General features: G+C 41.8%; 1 protein-coding gene across 1 annotated transcript in view; it reads right to left on the bottom strand.

The window, feature by feature from the left end:
* The window catches only part of SMPX (small muscle protein X-linked), a 308624-nt gene that overhangs the window by 209026 nt on the left and 79376 nt on the right, over nt 1-20222 (bottom strand). Inside the window, exon 3 of the mRNA XM_085622477.1 lies at nt 1060-1146. Within this exon, the coding sequence (XP_085478603.1) occupies nt 1060-1146 (87 nt within the window). The remainder of the gene's footprint in view (nt 1-1059; nt 1147-20222) is intronic.

Genomic DNA, 20222 nt, shown 5'->3' with positions numbered 1-20222 from the left:
GATTGCATATGTCACCGGTATTGTGATCTCTACACTGTTAAACCATTCAATTGTTATAACAATTGTCCATAAATCCCTGCACCTCAAATCACCCTCTATTCTGGCAAATACATTTTTCTTCTATCAGCCGTTACTTGTCTTCCTATGGGCAAACCAATTCTCACTTGCCACTTCTAGGACCAGACTGGTCCCTTGTGGAGACAGTGCTTTTTAGGTCAAGCATTTGAGACCTCTTTTATATACTTTAGTATACACTCATATGTGTATGTACTTTGTGGGCTCTGGAGATCAGCCCGAGAACTTGTCTGCTTCCGCTTAGGGACTTTTTTCTGTTCAACTGCCTCTATTTAACTGTGTTGATAGAAAACGACCAGCAGAGGTCAGTAAAATACCAGAATCACTTGAGCATTCTCTAGATTCCAGTCCATAGAAATTGTCTTCCACGAGCACCCGTAGACAGTAATATTTTTTTTCAAATCTTGTATATTCAGTGATATGACCACCGAAGGCCCTGATTTCATGTTAAAAACAGAGCTTTGGACTATACCATTCCTGCTGAGAGGCAATATTTCTCTCCGTGTTTTCCCATACCTGGCGTGTCCCGCAGTTTGGTGCTTACTTTCCCTCCATGTTAAAGAACAGTAGATGTTCCAGCACCCAGGCTAATGTGCTACATAGCTAAAAACATATAAGGTCCCAAAGGTGAGACCGATTGCTTTGCAAATGCTTGTTCTACAACAGCGGTCCAACTGTGGATCTCTTTCCCCTTGAGTTTGTGAGTAGAAAGAAATCCACTCCACTTTAGATGCCAGCTGATTACCTGTTTTTAATAATTAAAAATCTTCTTCCCTTTTTCCCTAGTCACTGCTATATTTTAAAATGGTGTCTTCCTAAAGCGCCAAAAAGCATGTGCATGCAAGTGCTGTACAAATTAATTGTAACATGACATAACATAAAATAACATAATGTAACATAATACCACATAACAAGCAGTGGCTGCTGTTATTGAGTAAGATAAAAAAAACAGTGTGATGTAAGATACGTGATTATGTGTCTCACCTCCTGTACTTCAGGTGTGAATTCTTTCCTTTTTGGCGGCTGTCCAGCTCCGGGCCGAAAAGCACCCATCGGGATGTTGATATTAGCCTGTAAAGCAAAATTGCCTTGTAATTTGTCCACTATGATGATAAAAACACAGTCATGTCATAACATTGAGGGAAATAAGTTTTATATATTTCACACCATGGTGGGCGACCAAAGATCAAGGAATGCTTGGCACAGTGGAACACTGCTTTAATGTACGACTCAGAATAGTTTCCGTATAACTCATGTGAATATCACAATTAATTGCAGAAACTGAGGCTGCCGACGGCTTCTGCTCTCATGCTATGTTAGAATGGTGAAGTGTGTATACTTTCAAGATGTAAACAACCCTAAAAATAGGCTGAAGAAAGTTCTGTCAAAAGGAAAACGTACTGCAGCAAGATATATCACACTGGCCGTGGTAAAAAGGAAAAAATACATGAGATCATCAACATTATTAAAATTATAACGCTTCATCTAGATATATTTTCAGGCTAGCACATATTTTTAATTGCTGGTTTCCTTGACTGGCTGATTAGCCAACATATATTGCATTGAAATTGTGTAACTAAGAACTTGCCTCATCTTTATAATGGTCCTTGAACAATCAATTTCTGTTTCATTCTTTAGCAACACAATCATTTGCCTGATACGGTAACCCCTTAATTTTATGCACATTTGAGATGAAGTGTTGCACATTAGCATGCCAGTAAGTAGTGATATTAATGTAAAATTGTTGGTTTGGTGGGTTTCAATTACAAAGTGGTTTTGAGCCATTAAACCCTACTAGAGATGGAGGTTGGTGGTGCTCTCGTTGCCAAAAGGAAGCAGAAAGATGGATCAAACATTATCGCGACTTGGTTCCCACACTTGTTTGCTTCTAATTTGTCCGTAAGAGCAGCACCACTGCAGGGAAACAACAAAAGGTGATCGGTGAATTCTTGCAAAAGTCTCAGTCACTGGCATTCACCCAGGCTGCATTCCAGCCAATATTTTACTGATCACTTCACCACTCCAGAGGGGGAGTAACCGTATGCAAATCAGTATTGGTCCTGAAGCCATAGCAACCGGCAGCCTAAACTGCCAGGTCATGTGTCTTATGAACACGACAAACACAAGCAGCTCCACTCCAGTTTACCCTTTTTGAGTATCTGTGTAAGAAACGATGGACTGAAATGCTGCACAAGAGATTGCCAGTGGCCAAGACGTTTGAAATGTTTGTGTTTCGCTGTGGTATCCTATCTGTGTGCAAAGAGTGTGCTGAAATGTGGGTTCCTTCCTCACTGTGACACAGGACTTTAGTTACACCTCACTCACCTCACTGATGAGGCCCCACAATAATGAAACCAGGGTGAGTTGCTCGTGTTCCAATATTTCGATATTAGCAAAAACGCCCGCCACAGAAACCTGGTCTGCTTCAAATCACCTTTCCTTATTTAAAAACTGGCAACCGAACACTTTTAAACATTGTGCCACATCCCTCTTCAGTGAGTAGAAACTAGTCACAAAACAGCTTATGGTATGGCATTTAAATAAATATTATTCCTATTATACAGGCAAGTATAACAAAGTTAATACCTGGACGCTACTCCGACGGGTCACAATGTTTGTGTTATCTTTGACAACAATTTAACATTCATATCTCATGGGCAAATTATGCCATTTCTTTTTTGTCCATCACTGAGGCCCACAGAGGTACACTTTACTACACCTGAGAAACATTTGTGTATCCTAAATGTGCAAGGGTGTGCAAGTGAGCCAGATAAGCAATATGTTCCTAACTTGGTCCAGTATGGTAACAAGTGTTTGGCCATGGTATTTTTTCAATGTTACCCAGCACTGCATCTGTGAAGTGGTCCAAGGGATTTACATTGCTAATGAGTTTGAGAATGTCATGCTCTGAGGAGATGGTAAAGTAAGACCAAGATGGCTGGGCTTTCAATGTAACATTAGCGTCAGCCAAGTGAATTGAGATTTAAGGGAGTGCGAATTCGATAGATTTGACATTGTCAAAAAATAATCATACAAAGTCTTCACATTTGGATTCGGTAACTCCATTCAGTCTTGCCTTGGTGGGGTTGCTGGCACATAGACATCTTGTGCCATTTTGGCAGATTCGATATGTGAGAATTTAGACCTGATAATGTGTGTATTTATAGGTGCTTCTGGCAGGTCTGAGCTGAGCAAGTGTCACAAGACATGGTAATTGTCCACAAGTGTTCCCAAGTCTCCTTAGGGATCTCCTTTCCTCATATAGGTCTTTTAAGAACCATGTGCCAGGATGTTTCCAACTTTTCTTGCTTTTCAAAGGAGTGCCCTTGTACATGAGGGCCTTTATACAAATATTGCACTTCACTGTGGCAACATTGATGTCTTGTTGCTGTCCAATACGAGGGAGGATCCTCATAGCCTTCCCAGCAAGTGTTGTGATGTCTCAAAACAAAAAAAGATTCATTTTTTTGCTAACCTAGTGCTTTGCTGTGGACAAGGGCTAAGGGGAAAGGGATCTAATAATGGTGTGACTAGTCCACGAAAACGGGATCATCAATAAATTGAAGGAATTCTTTGGCAGGGATCAAATCAAGTATGGACCCTTTTGAGTGAGTGGGTTTGTGAGCTCATTGTCCCGAAAAAAGGCAGAAAACAGGCTGACAGTGGTATTGTTAGCCTCTCCTCAGTGCATATTCAGTCACCAATAAAGATGCTGATCTCAGAGAATTGTAATTTGGAGTAATGAAGTACATGCATTCTTCCAGTAATGCAATAATCTTTCCTAGGGGATAGTAAATGATGTTTAGTCTAATTGCAAGGTGTTATGAGCATAGACATCTTGTATAAGCATTCAAAGGAACGAAATTAATCAATAAAAAGATATCTGCACTGCATTGAGTCATTGTGGATAACTGAAATCACTCCACCCTGCCTTTCTTCACGATTACAGCATAGAATAGAGTTGCGAGAAGAAGATCAAATATATTTTGTAAAGCGTCCTTAAACCAGGTTAGGATGAGTATAAGTATGTCAAAGTTGTCAATAATCTAAGTGATTTTTCTCTGTTTCAGTTACTAAGATGTCACATTTGAGGTTCAAAGCTATTCCAGTGGTGGTTACTGAAAAAGTGCAAAGTTGATTATTATAACAAACATTCAGTAAAGCAGAACAGAGTGAAATCTTATATGACAAAAAGTACAGATGAATCAGAATTGGGGTAAGCCTTCAATCTTGAATATTAAAGAGAGACAGCTGTCCATGTTAATTTACCTAGTGTTGGACCTGACATTCTTGGTGCGGCTTTCCCCCAACTTGTCCCTTTCAGCCCCCTTTTTCTGCTGCGATTAAGACTCTGTGCACTTTACCATTGCTAACCAGTGCTGAAGTGATTGTGCTCTCACCTTTAAACATGGTAACATTGCCTTACACCCAATTGACACATCTAATTTGACTTGTGGGACCCTAGAAAAGTAGTACTACATGTATTGCGGGCCTGTAAAGTACATGCTATTAGTGGGCCTGCAGCACTGATTATGCCACCCACTTAAGTAGACCTTGAACATGCCTTTGTGTGCAGTTTCAAACTGTCATTCTGGCTTGGCAAAGTAAACTCTAATCATTGGTAGCTTCGAGATGATACGGAGAATGAATGAGACACTGATGTTAGTCGGATAGGGGTTCTGGGTACTGAGGTGAGTGTTTGGTACACCGCAATTCACTGAGGTCCTGGTTTCCTGCGCATAGCTCTGTGCATGAGCAGAATCCCTGCAACACAACCAATAGCCCAATTTGCTGCACTTAGTGATTCAGGTAAAAGAACGCTGATGCTCTAATGCTCAGGGAGCTGTTTAAGTTTTCAAAATGGCAGTAACATTGAAAGGTGGGAAAGTATATGGAATCTTGAAGGCATGTCTATATTTAAGGGAATTTCTACATCAACACCTCAAGAAGCAGATCATTATTGAAATGTGTTATTGGATCTGGAAGTGCAGGTTGGTATGGACAAAGGTGATCTTGTGTCAAATACGACCGGATCTCTTTTTTGTGGGAAGTTGGTTGCATATAATTGGGTGTGTGGGGTTTTTGAATGAAGAGTGGAGTGTGGGCCCAACATCAAAGTGCACGTATGATAAACTTGCCTGGGAAGGTTTCGCCATAACAGTGCATTGCAAGGAAATTATTTTCTATATCACACTATTTTCGGTTGTAATTTATTTTATAGAAGGAATGCGTGTTGTATTGTGAGGTATGAGTAGAATGGGAATGCAGACTATGGAATATGGGGAATATAGGGTAAGAGATTTGAAGGTTTGGCAGTCAGTTGGAAAAGGTTTACCATGCTAGGTGTGGATTGTGCTGTCTCTGCTTCCGTCTTAATAAACGCTGTTGAACCCAGCTGGAATTGTAATCTCGTTTTCAATAACAAACCCTATCGGATTGACCCATAAAAGACAACAGACATGGTCCCTGGAAGCCAGGATCCTGCTAATCCAATGGTGACAACACGTTCCTAAACTAGCACATGAATCTATACCAGTAAGCACGACTCACTAGAGCTGTTGGACTCCATTTCAGCATACAATCCTAGTAGCCGCTAATCGTCAAGCATGCCCCAGATTACTCCTAGATGAAGCTTTAGAACTACATTATTATCAAGACAGAAGCATCATCAAATATTTCACCATTAGCATCTACCATGGTATTTCATTGAGAAACTATTTCCCATCTTTTTTTCTGTATCCCTATTGTGCTCGCCCTTTGATTTAGCATCTGATAAATTTTTGTCCTACCTAGCCTTCACTCTTCTTCTCACCCATGCATACCTTTTCGCTTTCACTTATATACCTACTCGCCATCTACATTCTTCTTTCCCTCTCCTCCTACCACTGTTTCCAAGATCACTCTAAAGTATTGGAATCTGTACACACTGGGAGACTTCAATACCTGGATTAACAAACATCTTTGCAGACTTAGAGCATGGTGCACAAAACAATTTTGCTGTCATATACTCCGCGTTTCATAAAATCAAAGGGTTTGTGAGTACAAAAGAGTTCTTAAAATGTACAAAACCCCTCCTTCCCAACTCACAAAATGTGTTTTGTGGCCTATTATGAATTGCATTAGGAGAGGGTGTAAAAGGGATGAGCCCTTGCTCATTGGGGGTTGCAAAGAAATGTATCAATGCAATGCAAGGCAATAGAAAGTATTTACGCCACAGCAATTTCACAGTTCACCAGTCACAACTACTTTTCTTTCATTGTGAATTAGTTCACTATGTATAATAAAAGGCCTGATTTAGAGTTCAGAGGACAGGATTGTCAGTCACAAGCATGACGGATAGTCCATCTGTCGCATTACACGTGCCATAGGACTTTTAATACAGGGAACAACATAATCCATCAAGTTTGTGACAGACTATCCCGTCCTCTGAACTCTAAACCAGACCCATGGTGACTAATGTACAAACAGATCAGTTTGATATTAAAGTAGACTTGCAACAACCAGGTTAACAAAGCAAGAAGGAATGATTCAATTTACAAAAACCTAGAATATCGAAATTGCATTCAAATGACTGCAGCGAGGAAGACCCACATCTCTCCAATCTTCAAGGCTAGGAAAGGTAGTTCTGGATCTGTTAGCCGCACAAAAGAGAAAATTATAACTGTGGAAGCAGACTCGGAGACAAGGAATGACATCCGAAGAGAGAAGATAAATCTCTGTTTTAAGGTGCAATGTAGGCTGAAGTAAGAAGAATCTGAGTGGTGTGAAGATTAAAGGTGCCAGTAGACAAAGTGCAAAGGAGGGAGATAAAGGGTCTCTCATGATGGGTAATTACCTAATGGATGAAGCATTGAGTCTAGCGACAAAAACATGGTGAAATGGATGCAATACAGACAAAAATTGTGTTAACCTGAGCCGAGTGAAACAGAAGCTAATGAATCTTGACTAATAGAGATTACATCGAAGGATAAAGGATGCCATTTGTAAGAGTATCCTTGCTTCTCAGCAGCACAACTCATGATAACAATATTTTACTTGTGAATTCTGGTAAACATGTCCTGAAAATGAAAACTAGAGGTGATATGTCGTATTACTTATAATATAAACGAGTTATATGGTATACATACGTAAGCTCAGTCATATTATTAATGATTCGCAAAGTAGAATTACCTTTTATTCAAATGTATTGTACAATTAAAAGTAGCCTGACAAAACATGATGATTTGTATTTGAAAGCTTTTTTCAAAATATGTAAAATGTGACAACAACGTGTGAAAATAATTTTTGAAATGCTTTATTTGTAATGGTGCATAGAGTTGTAACTGATGAATCGATGAAGTTGCACCTAGAACAGGTTATATAGGTTAGTTAGGAGTCTAGATAATGCCATGAATAGTAATGCCACATTTTGATGTAATGTGCCAATATTTGTAAAAATGGATGCTTTTTTTCTGGTCTGTTCAATCTTTCTTGCTCATTCCCCCCTCCCAATTTGTGTCCCTCTGAAAAGCCATCTCTCGTTTTGCTCCACAGAGAGTAAAGAAGATGATGTCAATGAATGAGTACTGTATAATATTTTGTTAGAAAGTGTGTATTGTGAATGAGGCTTCCATGATGTTCTCAAAGTATCCTTTTTAAGGACTTCCATTGAAGACAATTGATTTTGATGAGCCATTGTTCAAGAAATATTTCATTTGTATTATACATCTCCTAAGTGCAGTTGCTGAAGACACAATGTAAGATTTCTCTTACCTTAAGAAATGGTTAGTGCTTACAAAATTGCATAGTTTTTAATTATAACGTTGTTGTTCCTGATTTGGCAAATGCAACCCCAACCATCATCATACCATGCTGAATTTGCAGAATATATGAATATTGGGTGTTATTTTGCTATAAAACATCTGGAAACTGGTGTTTTGGGGGCTAACTTTCCTTTTGTCATTGACAGGGATACGTTGCCATTTTCTATGTAGATGTCATGTTATGTTGTCTGTGCTCTTTATGAGTCTGACCCATAACATTTTCTTAGAGCAAAAGTCTAACTAAGGGTTTAATGAATTTGCATTTATTCTGTACTTCTGCTGGGCCTTCATGGCATTTCATGTATTTTATTCCCCCTTATACCACTTAGAATTTTTCTGTTATAAAATACTTTCTGCTTATTTTTTATCTAAAACTCAGTCTTTTTATGCATCTAATATGGTTATTCTGTACAAATCTGCTCAATTGTGTTTACCCTGTGAGGAGTGTAGTCTCTAACCGTTAATTCAATTGGAGATTCCAGATGTGAACTATTTTGGGAATTATTGGGGTGATCAAATATTAGGGTTCAGATGATTATTGGGGTCAGGCTCCCACATCTACTAAATGTATCATTTCTATTTAGGAGAAGAGAATGGGGGATAATATCAGTAGATCTAGCAAATCGTTTAAATCAGTAAAGGTACATTCAGTTATGCAGGATGTTGGCTCTGATGTGAGAGACATTGAAATGGGGATATTCAATTGCTAGCTCAGTAGCTTTGAGTAAACCTATTTACCACTGTCACTAGCGTTGATTTAGCAAGAGGTTGTTAGACAGGACCTCTTTTTGCCCCTTCCTGCTCACTAAGGCAATAAAACTATGGACATACGAGATGTACTTGTAAATGATGGGAATAAGGAATTAAGTTTAAAGTATCACATTTCTGATGATCCACTTTTCTGCCATTTCTCTTTAGGCAGTGATTGTTTTGGGTGGATAAAAAAGGAACTGTAATACCCAAACATGCAAGACGCAAGACTTATCTACTTGAAACTCAGATTATTTCACTTTGAGGGAGACTGAAGTGAGACACAATTGCTAAGGGCACAATTATGAGCCATCGGAAGTTTAAACGTATCCAACACTAGATAATCACTTCACAAGGGTGAAAGACAACTACACACACTAGGAAGATCCTAAAGAATAAATGATCAACGAATTTTACAAATAAAATGACAGCTAACCACTTAGGTAAGCATGTGAGCAGTTGCAAAGTTTTCAGCTTTGCACAAGGGTGTGGAAAAGGTCTTCGCTTTGAACACTGGTGTAATGGAACTTGAGGAGGCCCACCCAGCAAATGATATGGTCCCAGTTAGGAGCTCTCAGGATCGGTGCCTGAATCCCGTGCACAGTGCTGGAGGGGGTCCCCGGGAGCTCGAAGGCCCCCACGCACCATGGTGGCTATTGGTACGCTACTGGTTTTGAACCAGATCTGCTTGAAAATTCAGACTTTTCAAATAATTCCTTACACAAAAGGTAGACCTGCAGAGGAAAATTTAGAATACCTTTTCAGTTTTATCATAGAATAATCCTACAAAAGGCACATTTGCCCAGAAAAAGTCTGCATGCATTTTCCATCTTCGCACGGCCCGACTAAAGTGGAAATTGTCACCTAATACTATAAAAATGATCCTGCAATGCAGAGAACAACGTTTAACGTGAAGTTCAATTATTAAATTGAAAATGTCTCTAATGGCGTAAACCATAAACTCTCAAATATTTTGCAGGCAAAAAAAATTGAACACGCCTACACACGCCCCAAATCCATCCACTCATAATTCTATGAAAATAAATGTCCTACACCTGTACTCATGGGAATATGGTTTGTGGAGCACTTAGTCAATATCCATAATTCAGTGCCCCCAAACCATTCACAAAGACATAAAATCCGAAGAAGCGGAGGTGGGTTTTCCAAATTAGTTCTAACTTCTCTCACTGCATTGTCACCTCATTTGCAAATAACCTGAGCTCTTTTTTCACTGGAGGAGGCAATAGGGATCTGTCATGTCTCTAGTTAAAGTGCCACCTTCTTGGAAGATGCAAAGAAATTCCTCCTATCCCACGGGGATGGACTGCTATCCACACTTAGCATCATGCAAGCAAAAGTGTTTCCTAAGCCCATCTCCTTCGTGGTTACTTGGGAATATTGCCTAAAAGTCGGCACTTTTAGATGTCGTTTATGTAGTAGAAATCCTGAATATTTCAATATTCATTAATCAGCCACTAAACCTATGAGGTTTTTTAATAACAAAATACTGGCTGCATATCAGACAAGCGTTTACACAAGAGGAAGAAGGATATCTGCTACACTATGCATCTGCATAGTGGCAGTAGAAATAAAGTACATTTCAAATATTGTGTTAGGAGAGGATAACATGTCACAATTACTGTGTAAGTAAATAAAGCATCAGAATTCCTGTGCATGAAAATAAAAAATCACGAACTTTGCTGCAAACATATGGATGCTTAAATGCATCAAAGTGTTAAATGAGTAGTAGTAGCAATATCAAGTCAGGGTTCAAGGATCACAAGCGGATGTTCACGATACCAAGGGGCTTCCCCCACTCCCCCAGTGGCTTGGGACCCTCACGGGTGAGTAGTGCAATCTATAACTCCCTGATTGATTGATTGAGTTAAGCAGACTCTTCCCCTATAAGGAAGTGGATTTTCAGATGGTAATCCTGATTGATTAAATATGGATTCCTGGTCATGTAGAAACCTTTTTTGACACCTAAATGTGCAAAGATGGTGTGAATCGGGCCCAGTACTTCAGCTGTGATCCGTGGAAGTACTCGCAATATGCAAAATTAGTTGTTCAGATCTGAACACAGTACAACAGATGTGCCCATCAGGACTGGGCACCATGCTTCATACATGTACTCTGGATCTAGAATTTGGCAGATGTAGTCTCTAGACAATGACATAGTAGTACAGAGAAGATTACCGGAGCTGCTTACAATAGTCCTCATGAGACCTGCAGAGCTTCCCTCCGCATCCCAGTTTAGTTTCCCAGAGCTAGACCAACACTCCAGATAAAGTTTGAAGCACAAAACACTACAGTTGACACCTATAAATCCCCGAGTGAGGTCGCCTGAGCTGGAAGTACTACTCCAAATGACAGTTCAGAACAGCACATGCACTCCATATGATGCTTCTAGAGGTAGACATGAGACCAAAAGTAAAGCACCCAAGCTACACATGCTGAGTCAAACATTTATACATGTCCAGAAATAGGTACGGCCATTTTCCTACAACACCCCAGATAAAAACCCAAGAGCTGGTCACAATACTCAACGCGAGGCTACACTGGAGGACAAAACACTCTAATTGAGACATTCGGAGGTGGACACAAGGCGCCAGAAGAACCTCCATAGCTATTCATAACAGATCACAGAAGGCCTCATCTGGTCACACTGCTCAAGGTGAGGCCTCCCGAGCAAGATGCTATGCTTTTAATAATGCCTCGGGTTTAACACAAGGCTCTGCGTAATGCATATAGAGTGGGCACTACACTATGTAGATGAGGTTTTCGGAAATGGAGATGATATCCCACTTTAAGACCTCCAAATCCAGGCAAAATACTCCAGATGAAGCCTTCAAGACTGTAGCTAGCACCTCAGATATGTAGACAATGCTACAATGAGCCATGAATGCAGGAAACAACTACCCAGGTGGAACCTTCAGACATGCATGCAAAATTGTGTTGGAGACCTCCAGACCAGGGAACACCATTCAAGATGGGTCCCATGGCTTGACCACGTCACTTCAGGGATCTGATTTTAAAAGCTATTTGCACTACTGAGTTAAAAACAAGAACATATATAAAAGCATTTGTGGCAGCAAAATCCAATTCCTGTTTCCCAGAACCAAGAATAGCAAGTTGCAGGCCTTCCAAATGGGATCTTTTCACAGGTAAACTCCAAGCGAAATATGATGAAATCAGTCTATATTCTACAGCCCAATTTTTTGCAGGGCTTGAATCCACATGACCTGTCACCTTTGGCTTGTAAGGTACATGTGCAGAGCAAGTACTAACATTTCTGCTGGCTACGCAAAAATGCCCAAGCACTCCCAATCACAGCTTGCTCTTTCTAGCGTGCACATGCAAATACAAGCACACACACTTACATATGCACATGCAGACACACACATGCACACACACACACTATGCTATTTATTTAACATTTACATTGTACCATTAACAAGCACAATTAGATATAAAGAAATTGCAATGTTTGCAATGTTCATGTACACTTCCTGAGGCAACAGAACGTTGGCCTATAGCTCTAGCTCCAAATCCCATGCACAGGTAAATGGTAAACAATTTGAAAAACATTATTACAAATAAATAAACACATAAACATTCTTGGTGCAATACCCGAGTAATAAATTAATAGAATCAGCTTTTACACTCTGCAAAATGTAGAAGCAATTCTGGTAGTTATAAATTCTGGAGGCAATTTTGGCAGATGCAAATTCTCAAACTTGTTTGGGGAATAATGCTTATTTTAGGGTAAACAAAAACCATGTATGAAAATTACAACAGTGAAATACATCAGTTTGGATGTAAGGTGGCCATGCTTTCCCCACTCAGTCAAGCCTTACATTGGCTTCCGGTTAAAATGGGTTCATTTTAAAGTGCTACGCATGACCCAGAACGCTGTTCAAAAGAGGGGCAGTCTGTCATGAGATGTGGTCTATGGGCAGCGGCGGCTCTTCCGCTAAGACAGAGGAGTGCCACCCCACTGTGGAAAAAAGAAAAAGGAAATAGAAAATGATAATACCGCAATGTTATTATCATTTTATTTGTCCACTGAGGGAGGTTTACGGGGCGGGGCGAGGCTGGGCTGTTGTCACAGTCACCGGGGGAGGAGTGGTTGGGGCACTTAGATATGCATGATGGTTTGGCTGCCCATCTTGGGCCAGCCAAACTGTCATGCGCACTTTGCATGTTCCCCACTAGGCTGAAATGCACAGCCTGGTGAGGAACAAGCACAGGCTCCTAGTCCCCGTCTGTGTGCCGAACCACGGTGCTCAGACCAATCACCACACTGCTGTCATGGTGAGAGCAGCGTTGTGATTGGTGTAGGGGAGCCTGTATGTGCTTCCTGCTGGATCAGAAGAGGACTTAGGCAAGGCAAGGTGGCGGCCGGTAGCCAGGTGAGTCACTTTATTTTTTTTCCTCCTTCCTTCACCCCTGCCTATTTTACTGATTTTCTAAAAATGCACTCGGACAGAGAAGGCGAACATCCAGGTCACCTTCTTTCCCGCAAAATAATATTGTCCCGGAAAGGTTCAATGAGAACTCTAGTCAACGCTGTTTAAGGTTGCCAAGAGATTCTGTAGAAGCAGAACAGCCAGCAGCACCCATCCAGTGAGATTGGCGAATGCTTTTATTTATTTTACATGTGTAGTCAGTTGAGGGCGAATTACATTTTACAAGCATATATCCTGTGATTTTTCACTTTATGTTTCTTGATTTTTTGGAACCTATGTGGACCGGATTCTGGAATATAGACCTTAGAACCATGTGCTATACTAAAATACCATGCCCTTCCCTTCTCAATCAAGACCCAGCCAGAGCCGTCTGCACATTTTTAAACAAAATGTTCTATAAAATGGAATACTGGAACATCCAAACCTTGAATTTTAATTTGTTTTTCATTGGAATTGCACCAAAATTCAGACTTCCCATAATGAATTCTGAAAATCAACTCAAAGAAACTGGAGTAAACATCAGTAACAGCAAAAGTGACGTAAAAAGAGGCAAATCAAATATTACATATTGGTGACTAATGACAAAGTCACCACACACTGACATGGGAAGGGTGAATAACAATGTATTATTTCTTATGGTGTGCATTATAATAATAATAAATAATAATGCGTTTTGTAAAGCGTATGGTTACACCGGACGGTGTGTCCCTGCGCTGAGACCCTGACCAGCAGAAAAGAGATGAACAAGAATCAGAAGACAGCGGGCAAGTTAACAAGAAGTGCAAAGCAGCAAGGTTTTCAGTTTGCTTCTGAAAGATACCTCCGAGGGTGCCGTTCTCAGATCATAAAGGAAAGGAGTTCCACATTTTGGAGGCCAGAGAGGAGAAAGAGCATACCCCTAGTCTGGCTTTTATTACCCTCTGCACTCTGGCTAGTTTAGCTGCAGATGATCTGAGATCGCAGCCAGGGATGTGTAGTTGGATCATGCGATGCAGATATTTAGGGCCTTTCTGGTGAAGGATGCGGCGGCAGAAGCACATGGCTTTAAACTTGAATCTTTGGGTTACTGGGAGCCACTGCAACTGGTTGCGGGCTTTCAATGCAGAGGATCTTCTGGGGAGATTGAGCACAAGCCTAGCCGTGTCATTTTGGACTCTCTGGAGCGAGTTGAGACTGCCCTTAGTAGCTCCGAGATTCAGGACATTGCAATAGTCTAGCTGGGAAGTAATAAGAGCATGCACAATGGTTTTGCGAGACTTGGTTGGAATTAAGTCTGAGATTTTTCTGAGGGCCTTAAGGGTATCAAAGCACTTGCCCGCGATGTTTCTGATCTGATCTTCAAAGGAGTGTTTGGAATCAAACCAAACTCCTAGATTTTTCACTTTCTGTTTGGGTTCCAGGGGCTGGCCAAGAGAGACGGGCCATCAGGTGAAGGTCCAGATCAAAGGGGTTTTTCCCCACTATCAGGAGTTCTGTTTTATTCACGTTCAATTTCAAGCAGCTGTCAGCCATCCAAGTGGTGTCTTCAGCATCACATGATCTAAAACAGTCTGCTGAGATATTGTCGGGTTCAAAGAGATTAACAATAAGTTGGGTTTCGTCGGCGTACAACACCACTTGAACTTTGTATTTGTTAATGATATCCGCTAGAGGTCGAATGTAGATATTAAACAGGGTCAGATTCAGGACCGATCCTTGAGGAACTCCTTGAGCTAAGGCGAAGGTCTCAGAGACATAGTGCTTTTAAGTGATACATTTTCTGAAAATACAAAACTTTGCAGTGTAAATGAAGAGCTTCATGAGACAACAAGTACAGAGAATCAAATCATTAGTGATACATTTACAAGTTGGTGCTTGCATTTTCCACATCAGACAGCTTTACTTATTTAGTGTAGGTCTCCACTATAGATCTGAGCGAGTGAAGGCCTGCCTTCCCCCTCTTTTAATCTACGGTTAATGGTTGAGATTCGCTAGACTCTCCACTCATTTCTAGTTCATAATATCTTAGCCAGAGGTCCCAGATCTTGGAAAATTACTTTGGGCACCCCCTCGCTTTATAAGTCACCTTTTCTGCCCCTGTGTAGAGGTCCATCCCTGTTCTCTATTCAGTGACTGTTGGGGTGTTTGAGGCGCCCCAGTATTTGGCTTTGTCCCTTTTGGCCACCATTAGTCTTAAGTTACATAGTGTAAGAGTATGTCTGGGTACATCGACCTCTGAGGGTATACCCAGGAGGGCATATTTGGCATCTCTTGGCAGCTGTACCCCCACAATCCTAATTTAATGGGCACCTCTCTCGGGTGCATTAGGGCGGCTTCCCAGTCCACATCCTCTAATTCTCCCATATTGAGGTTTCCCTCATGAGTTTCTTGTCCCACCTCATTTGTCTCTCCGCCCCCTTCCAAGCCTCTATCGTCCTCTGGGTGACTGGTAATAGTTGTCTGAGTCCCCTGCCCCCATAGAGGTAGTGGAGGTAGGTGTGTGGCTCAAATTGCTGCCTTTCCATTGCATATATGGGCTGGTCGCCTGGTAGGTATCCCCATTCGTTCATAGCTATCAGGTGTGCTGTGTGATAATATGATTGTATGTCTGGGAGGGCGATCCTGCCATTATATTGACTATGCTGAGGTACCTGAAGCGCAACCCTTGGCTGGCCCCCATTCCATAATAATGTACGCACCTCATTATCAATTGTCCAAAAGATGTCTTCAGGTATCTTTTAGTGTGTGTTTTGAAGGATATATAGTACTTTCAGGAGTCTGATCAGTTTATTCGTAGCAACTCTGCCTGGTAATATCAGGGGCAACAGTCTCCATCGTTCAACGTCTCTATGGAATACTGCTTCTACCCTCCGGATGTTCTAGGTGAGGCTCAGTGAGGTGTCAGCGGGTATGTAATGGCATAGGTACCTAAATCCCTCATAGTCAAGGTGGAGATGACTGGGGAGCTCTTGTTCATCTATGAGTCCCCCAGCTTGGTATAGGTTGGATTTGTCCCGGTTAATTCTATAGCCTGTGTGTCATCCATACTCCTCGAATATGTGAAGTAGGGTTGGATGCATCACTATGGGGTTGGTGATATATGAGGATGTCGTCGGAGTAGAGTGAAATACGCTCATCTTGACTCATATCTCTATCGGCTGTGAATCTTCCTATGTCTGGGTAGGCTCGGACTAGGCATGCTAACAGTTCCAGTATCAGGGTAAATAGCAGCAGGGACAATGGGCAGGCCTGTCTAGTGCCCCGTTCCACCAGGAACTCAGCCGACATCACTCCTTTGACCGGTAACCTCACCCGCGGTGAAGTGTACAGTAACTCTTTCCACACCAGAAATACAGGCCCAAATCCAAACTTCCTTAGTGCCTGCCTCATAAATGGCCAGTGTACGGCATTATTCCTTCTCTGCGTCAAGGGATAGAAGTATATGTGGGTCGGTTCTGTCTTTGATCCCGTCTTGGCAGTTAGGTAATTGGCGAAGGTTAAACTTTGTCGACCTTTTTGACATGAGAACTGACTGGTTGGCGTGGATAAGGGAGATAATGACTGATAGCAAACGAGTCTCCAGGATGGGAGCCAATATTTTGGTATCTACATTCAGATTTACACTCCGTAGTGGGCTTCCCGGCTTTGTGAATGACTACCACCATAGCGTTACGGAGGTCTGGTGGGAGTGTGCTCTCTGTTTGTGCTTCTAGGTACATCTTCAGTAGTTATGGACTCAGTAAGCTGGAATTCGCCTTAAAGAATTCCGCCGGCAGTCCATTAGGTCCCGGAGTCTTCTCTACTTTTTCCTTATCTATTGCTGTCACGACTTCCTCTAGGGTAAGTTCTTTTTTGAGGGCTTCCCGATTCTCTGAGGATAGGGTGGGTGGATTGATGGTGTGGAGGTAACTGTAAATCTGGGAGTCATCTGCCAATGCCCTGTCCTTATGGAGGCCTGCATAGTAGCTCGCAAAGATGTCTGTTATGCCCTGTGCGCTTGTTAACATGACACCCCCCTTTTGGATTGGGGTCACCCATCTGGTTTCCCTCTCCTTCATACCTAACCATGCCAGAAGCCACCCTGCTATATCTCCAGCTTCACATAGGCGGTTTTGTGTGGCTAGAAGGAGTGATCTTGTCTCTTGGTGGGCCAACGCTTGATTTTCCTTGCGTGTGACTGCGATCTGGCATAGAAGGAGCTGATCAGCGTCCAGGCCCACTTCTCTTTCCAGGTCTAAGAGCCTACTTTACAGTGCTTCGATCTCTTGAACCTCTTTCTTCCTTTTATGTGCTATTGCATTTTGCACCCTATCTCGCAGCACGGGATTGAAAGCTTCCCAAAGAACCACAGCTGAAGACACTGAGCCCTCATTTTCGTGGAAGTATAGTTCGGAGTCTACTCTGATTTCACGGGTGACTTCTGCATTTCGTAGATTCCAGGCATTGAACCTCCACCCTTTCTGCATTCTACGGGGTCATCCTCCTATTGTGAGCCACAAGTTCGAGTGGTCTGATAGGCCCCTTACTAAATATTCCACTTTGTCTACCGTCCAAATTTCTCCTGCCGGGGACTAACTTAATTTTTAACCTCCAATTTCTAATTTTCTTTTACATCTATAGAACATTTTAAATGTTTCAATTTTACGTTTTGCCTCTTCATTTATATACACTTTATTAATCTCTTAATATTATTTAATGTACTAATTAGTAGTGGAGCCCCTGATATGCGTTGCGGACCCCTAGCTGCCCCCAGAGTACAGGTTAAGAACCGCTGCTCTAGGCCACAGGCACAATACTCGAACTTTCCATTGAGTGCTTACTGTAAAACTCTGAATTAGAGTAAATGTATATGCAATTCAAAACCAGCATGATAAAAAAAAATCTTACTCATGAGTACTATGCATGGAATTCTTGAGTCCAAAAATAAATGAGGGAATTCATCTGCAATCTAAAGAGATCAACATGATTTCGGAAAATCCCACCCTCCTTTTGAAACTTCTGACTTTTTCCTACAAATGTTTTCTTGCCTCGTAGCGACATGTCACGTTTGTAATCCCAGTCCTAATTTTCATTCGGTATGAAATAGCCCTTCACTGACCGTAACCTCCGTGATACAAATCAAATTCTATCATTAATGTCTGTGAGCCTTATAATTTCCCGCTTCATGCAAATCCGTGCCATGTAGGGATGTGCCATGATGTTAACAATCCTTGTCTTCATATTTTTGTCGTGCACACTCAAATCAAATCAAATTTATAAAGCGCATGGCTGCACTAGCTAGTGCGTCCCCGCACTGCGACAAGGACCCGTTTCAGAAAAAGGACAGCGCAGAGAGATGCCAGACAGTGGAGTAACCAGATGGAAAAAGCCACGTCTTGAGCTTTTTCCGAAAAACAGTCTCTACTATGCCCTTCATCACACCCCGCCCCCCCCCGTCCATTACTTTGTGATGACTCTTTAACCATACATGCCAACACTCCCGATTCAGGCGTGAGACTACCGATTTGAAGGCTAGTCTCCCGCCTCCCGATTCCTGCAAGCAAAAACCCGATTCCTCGGGGGTTTCAGCTGACAGGGCTTGGTATTGTGTAGCGTGCCAGTTCTTACAGCAATAGTCAGAATGGCGATGCAGGGGCTCTAGAAGGGGTGAAAAACCAACAAAGCCCCATTAACAACCGAATGGTCTTTTAAACACCTGTGAAGTACTTGGGGGGGTGGGGGGGGGGCGGCTGTGTGTGTGCCCAGAAGCTGTTTCAGCCCGGGCTGATGGGTGAGGGAGGGGGGGTGTATGCACTGGCCGCAACCTGCCAGGCCAGTGCACAACTCTTGCATCCCCCTCTTTCTCTGCCTGCCATTGCGCTCCATGCTTCTGAAAGGTGTTAAAAAAAACACACGTGAATTTGCTTTCAAATGTCCGATCCTGCAGCAGCACACTTACAAAGTCCATACATGACAGAAACCCCATTGAAGGTCCCATTCTCCCGATTTTTTTTTTTTTTTTTTAATCTCCCACTTTGCTCTTCTGAAATGTTGGCATGTATGCTTTAACTCCAAAAGAGACAGGCACTGATAAGACAGAGAGCTAGATTCACAAAGCATATGCCGTACTCTTAATTTACTAGTATCCCAAAAGTTAGGAAGCTATACTCCAAGATGAATCTGTGTTAATCATGTTGTCCAGGGTTTCGTCACAGGAAACGCCCCTTATTCCATCTAAGACAGTTCTTTTTGCATCATGGAACTAAGGGCTGGATTACTTCAAGTGCACTGCGGGTGATCCTTGGTACAAAGGCGCTATTCAGCTTCATGTTACATATTGCACAAGTGTCACATTCGTTCCATTTCTTTTTGACGTTATCAACCAGGCTTTTCAACCGCAAATATAACTATTCCTATTTTATCTCTGAAGACAGAATATAAAAATGATTTTGCTATTTAAGGAATACAAGGGAACCTTGTTTTTTTTTGCAGCAGTCAGCGCCACAAAAGGAAATTACCAAAATAGCACACGTCCCACAATATGTAAAATGGTTTTAAATATCATCTCAGGGGAAATTAGCTTCTTGATGAGGTGTTTGGTGAGCACGCTTAGATGGTATTAATGAATTGCGAGCAGCGTGGTTGGTAGTGTTAAAAAATGCCAGCGTCATCTAAAATTACCCACTATCCATATAAGTGAGAATAAATAGGAAATCGGTGTTATTTATGGTAAAGTAAGATAAATACAATAGCACTGTTTGGAAATTAGAAAATGAAAGCGTTTGTGGTTCAGGTAAACATTGTGTATTTCACAGGGACGCCTCGAGCTGTACTTTCAGTGCCCACTTACAGCAAAAGTACATTGAAAGTTAGCAGCTAAAAATCAACTCTACCTTCTACTGCTACCAGCAAAGCACCCAGAACAGAACACGTTCCTTATAACGTCCGTTTATAAGCCCTGCCAAATGCTGCTTGTAGCGATCACGAGACAGCTCCAAGCTCACCAGTCCCTGGGGCGTTTGCAAACACAGAGTGCCAGCGACTTGAAGTGGCATTAGGCGGCAGTTTCTAAGGCAGCGCTGGATTCCCGCGGGCAGCAGTGGTGACCAGGGTAACAAATTGATAAAGCACGCGATGCCAGATCACTGGCAAAACAATAACAACGGCC

Source organism: Triturus cristatus, chromosome 8, assembly GCF_964204655.1.
Source record: "Triturus cristatus chromosome 8, aTriCri1.1, whole genome shotgun sequence".
Taxonomy (NCBI): Eukaryota; Metazoa; Chordata; class Amphibia; order Caudata; family Salamandridae; genus Triturus; species Triturus cristatus.
Note: the sequence above shows the minus strand (reverse complement) of the source record. Positions and strands in the feature narration are given on the sequence as shown.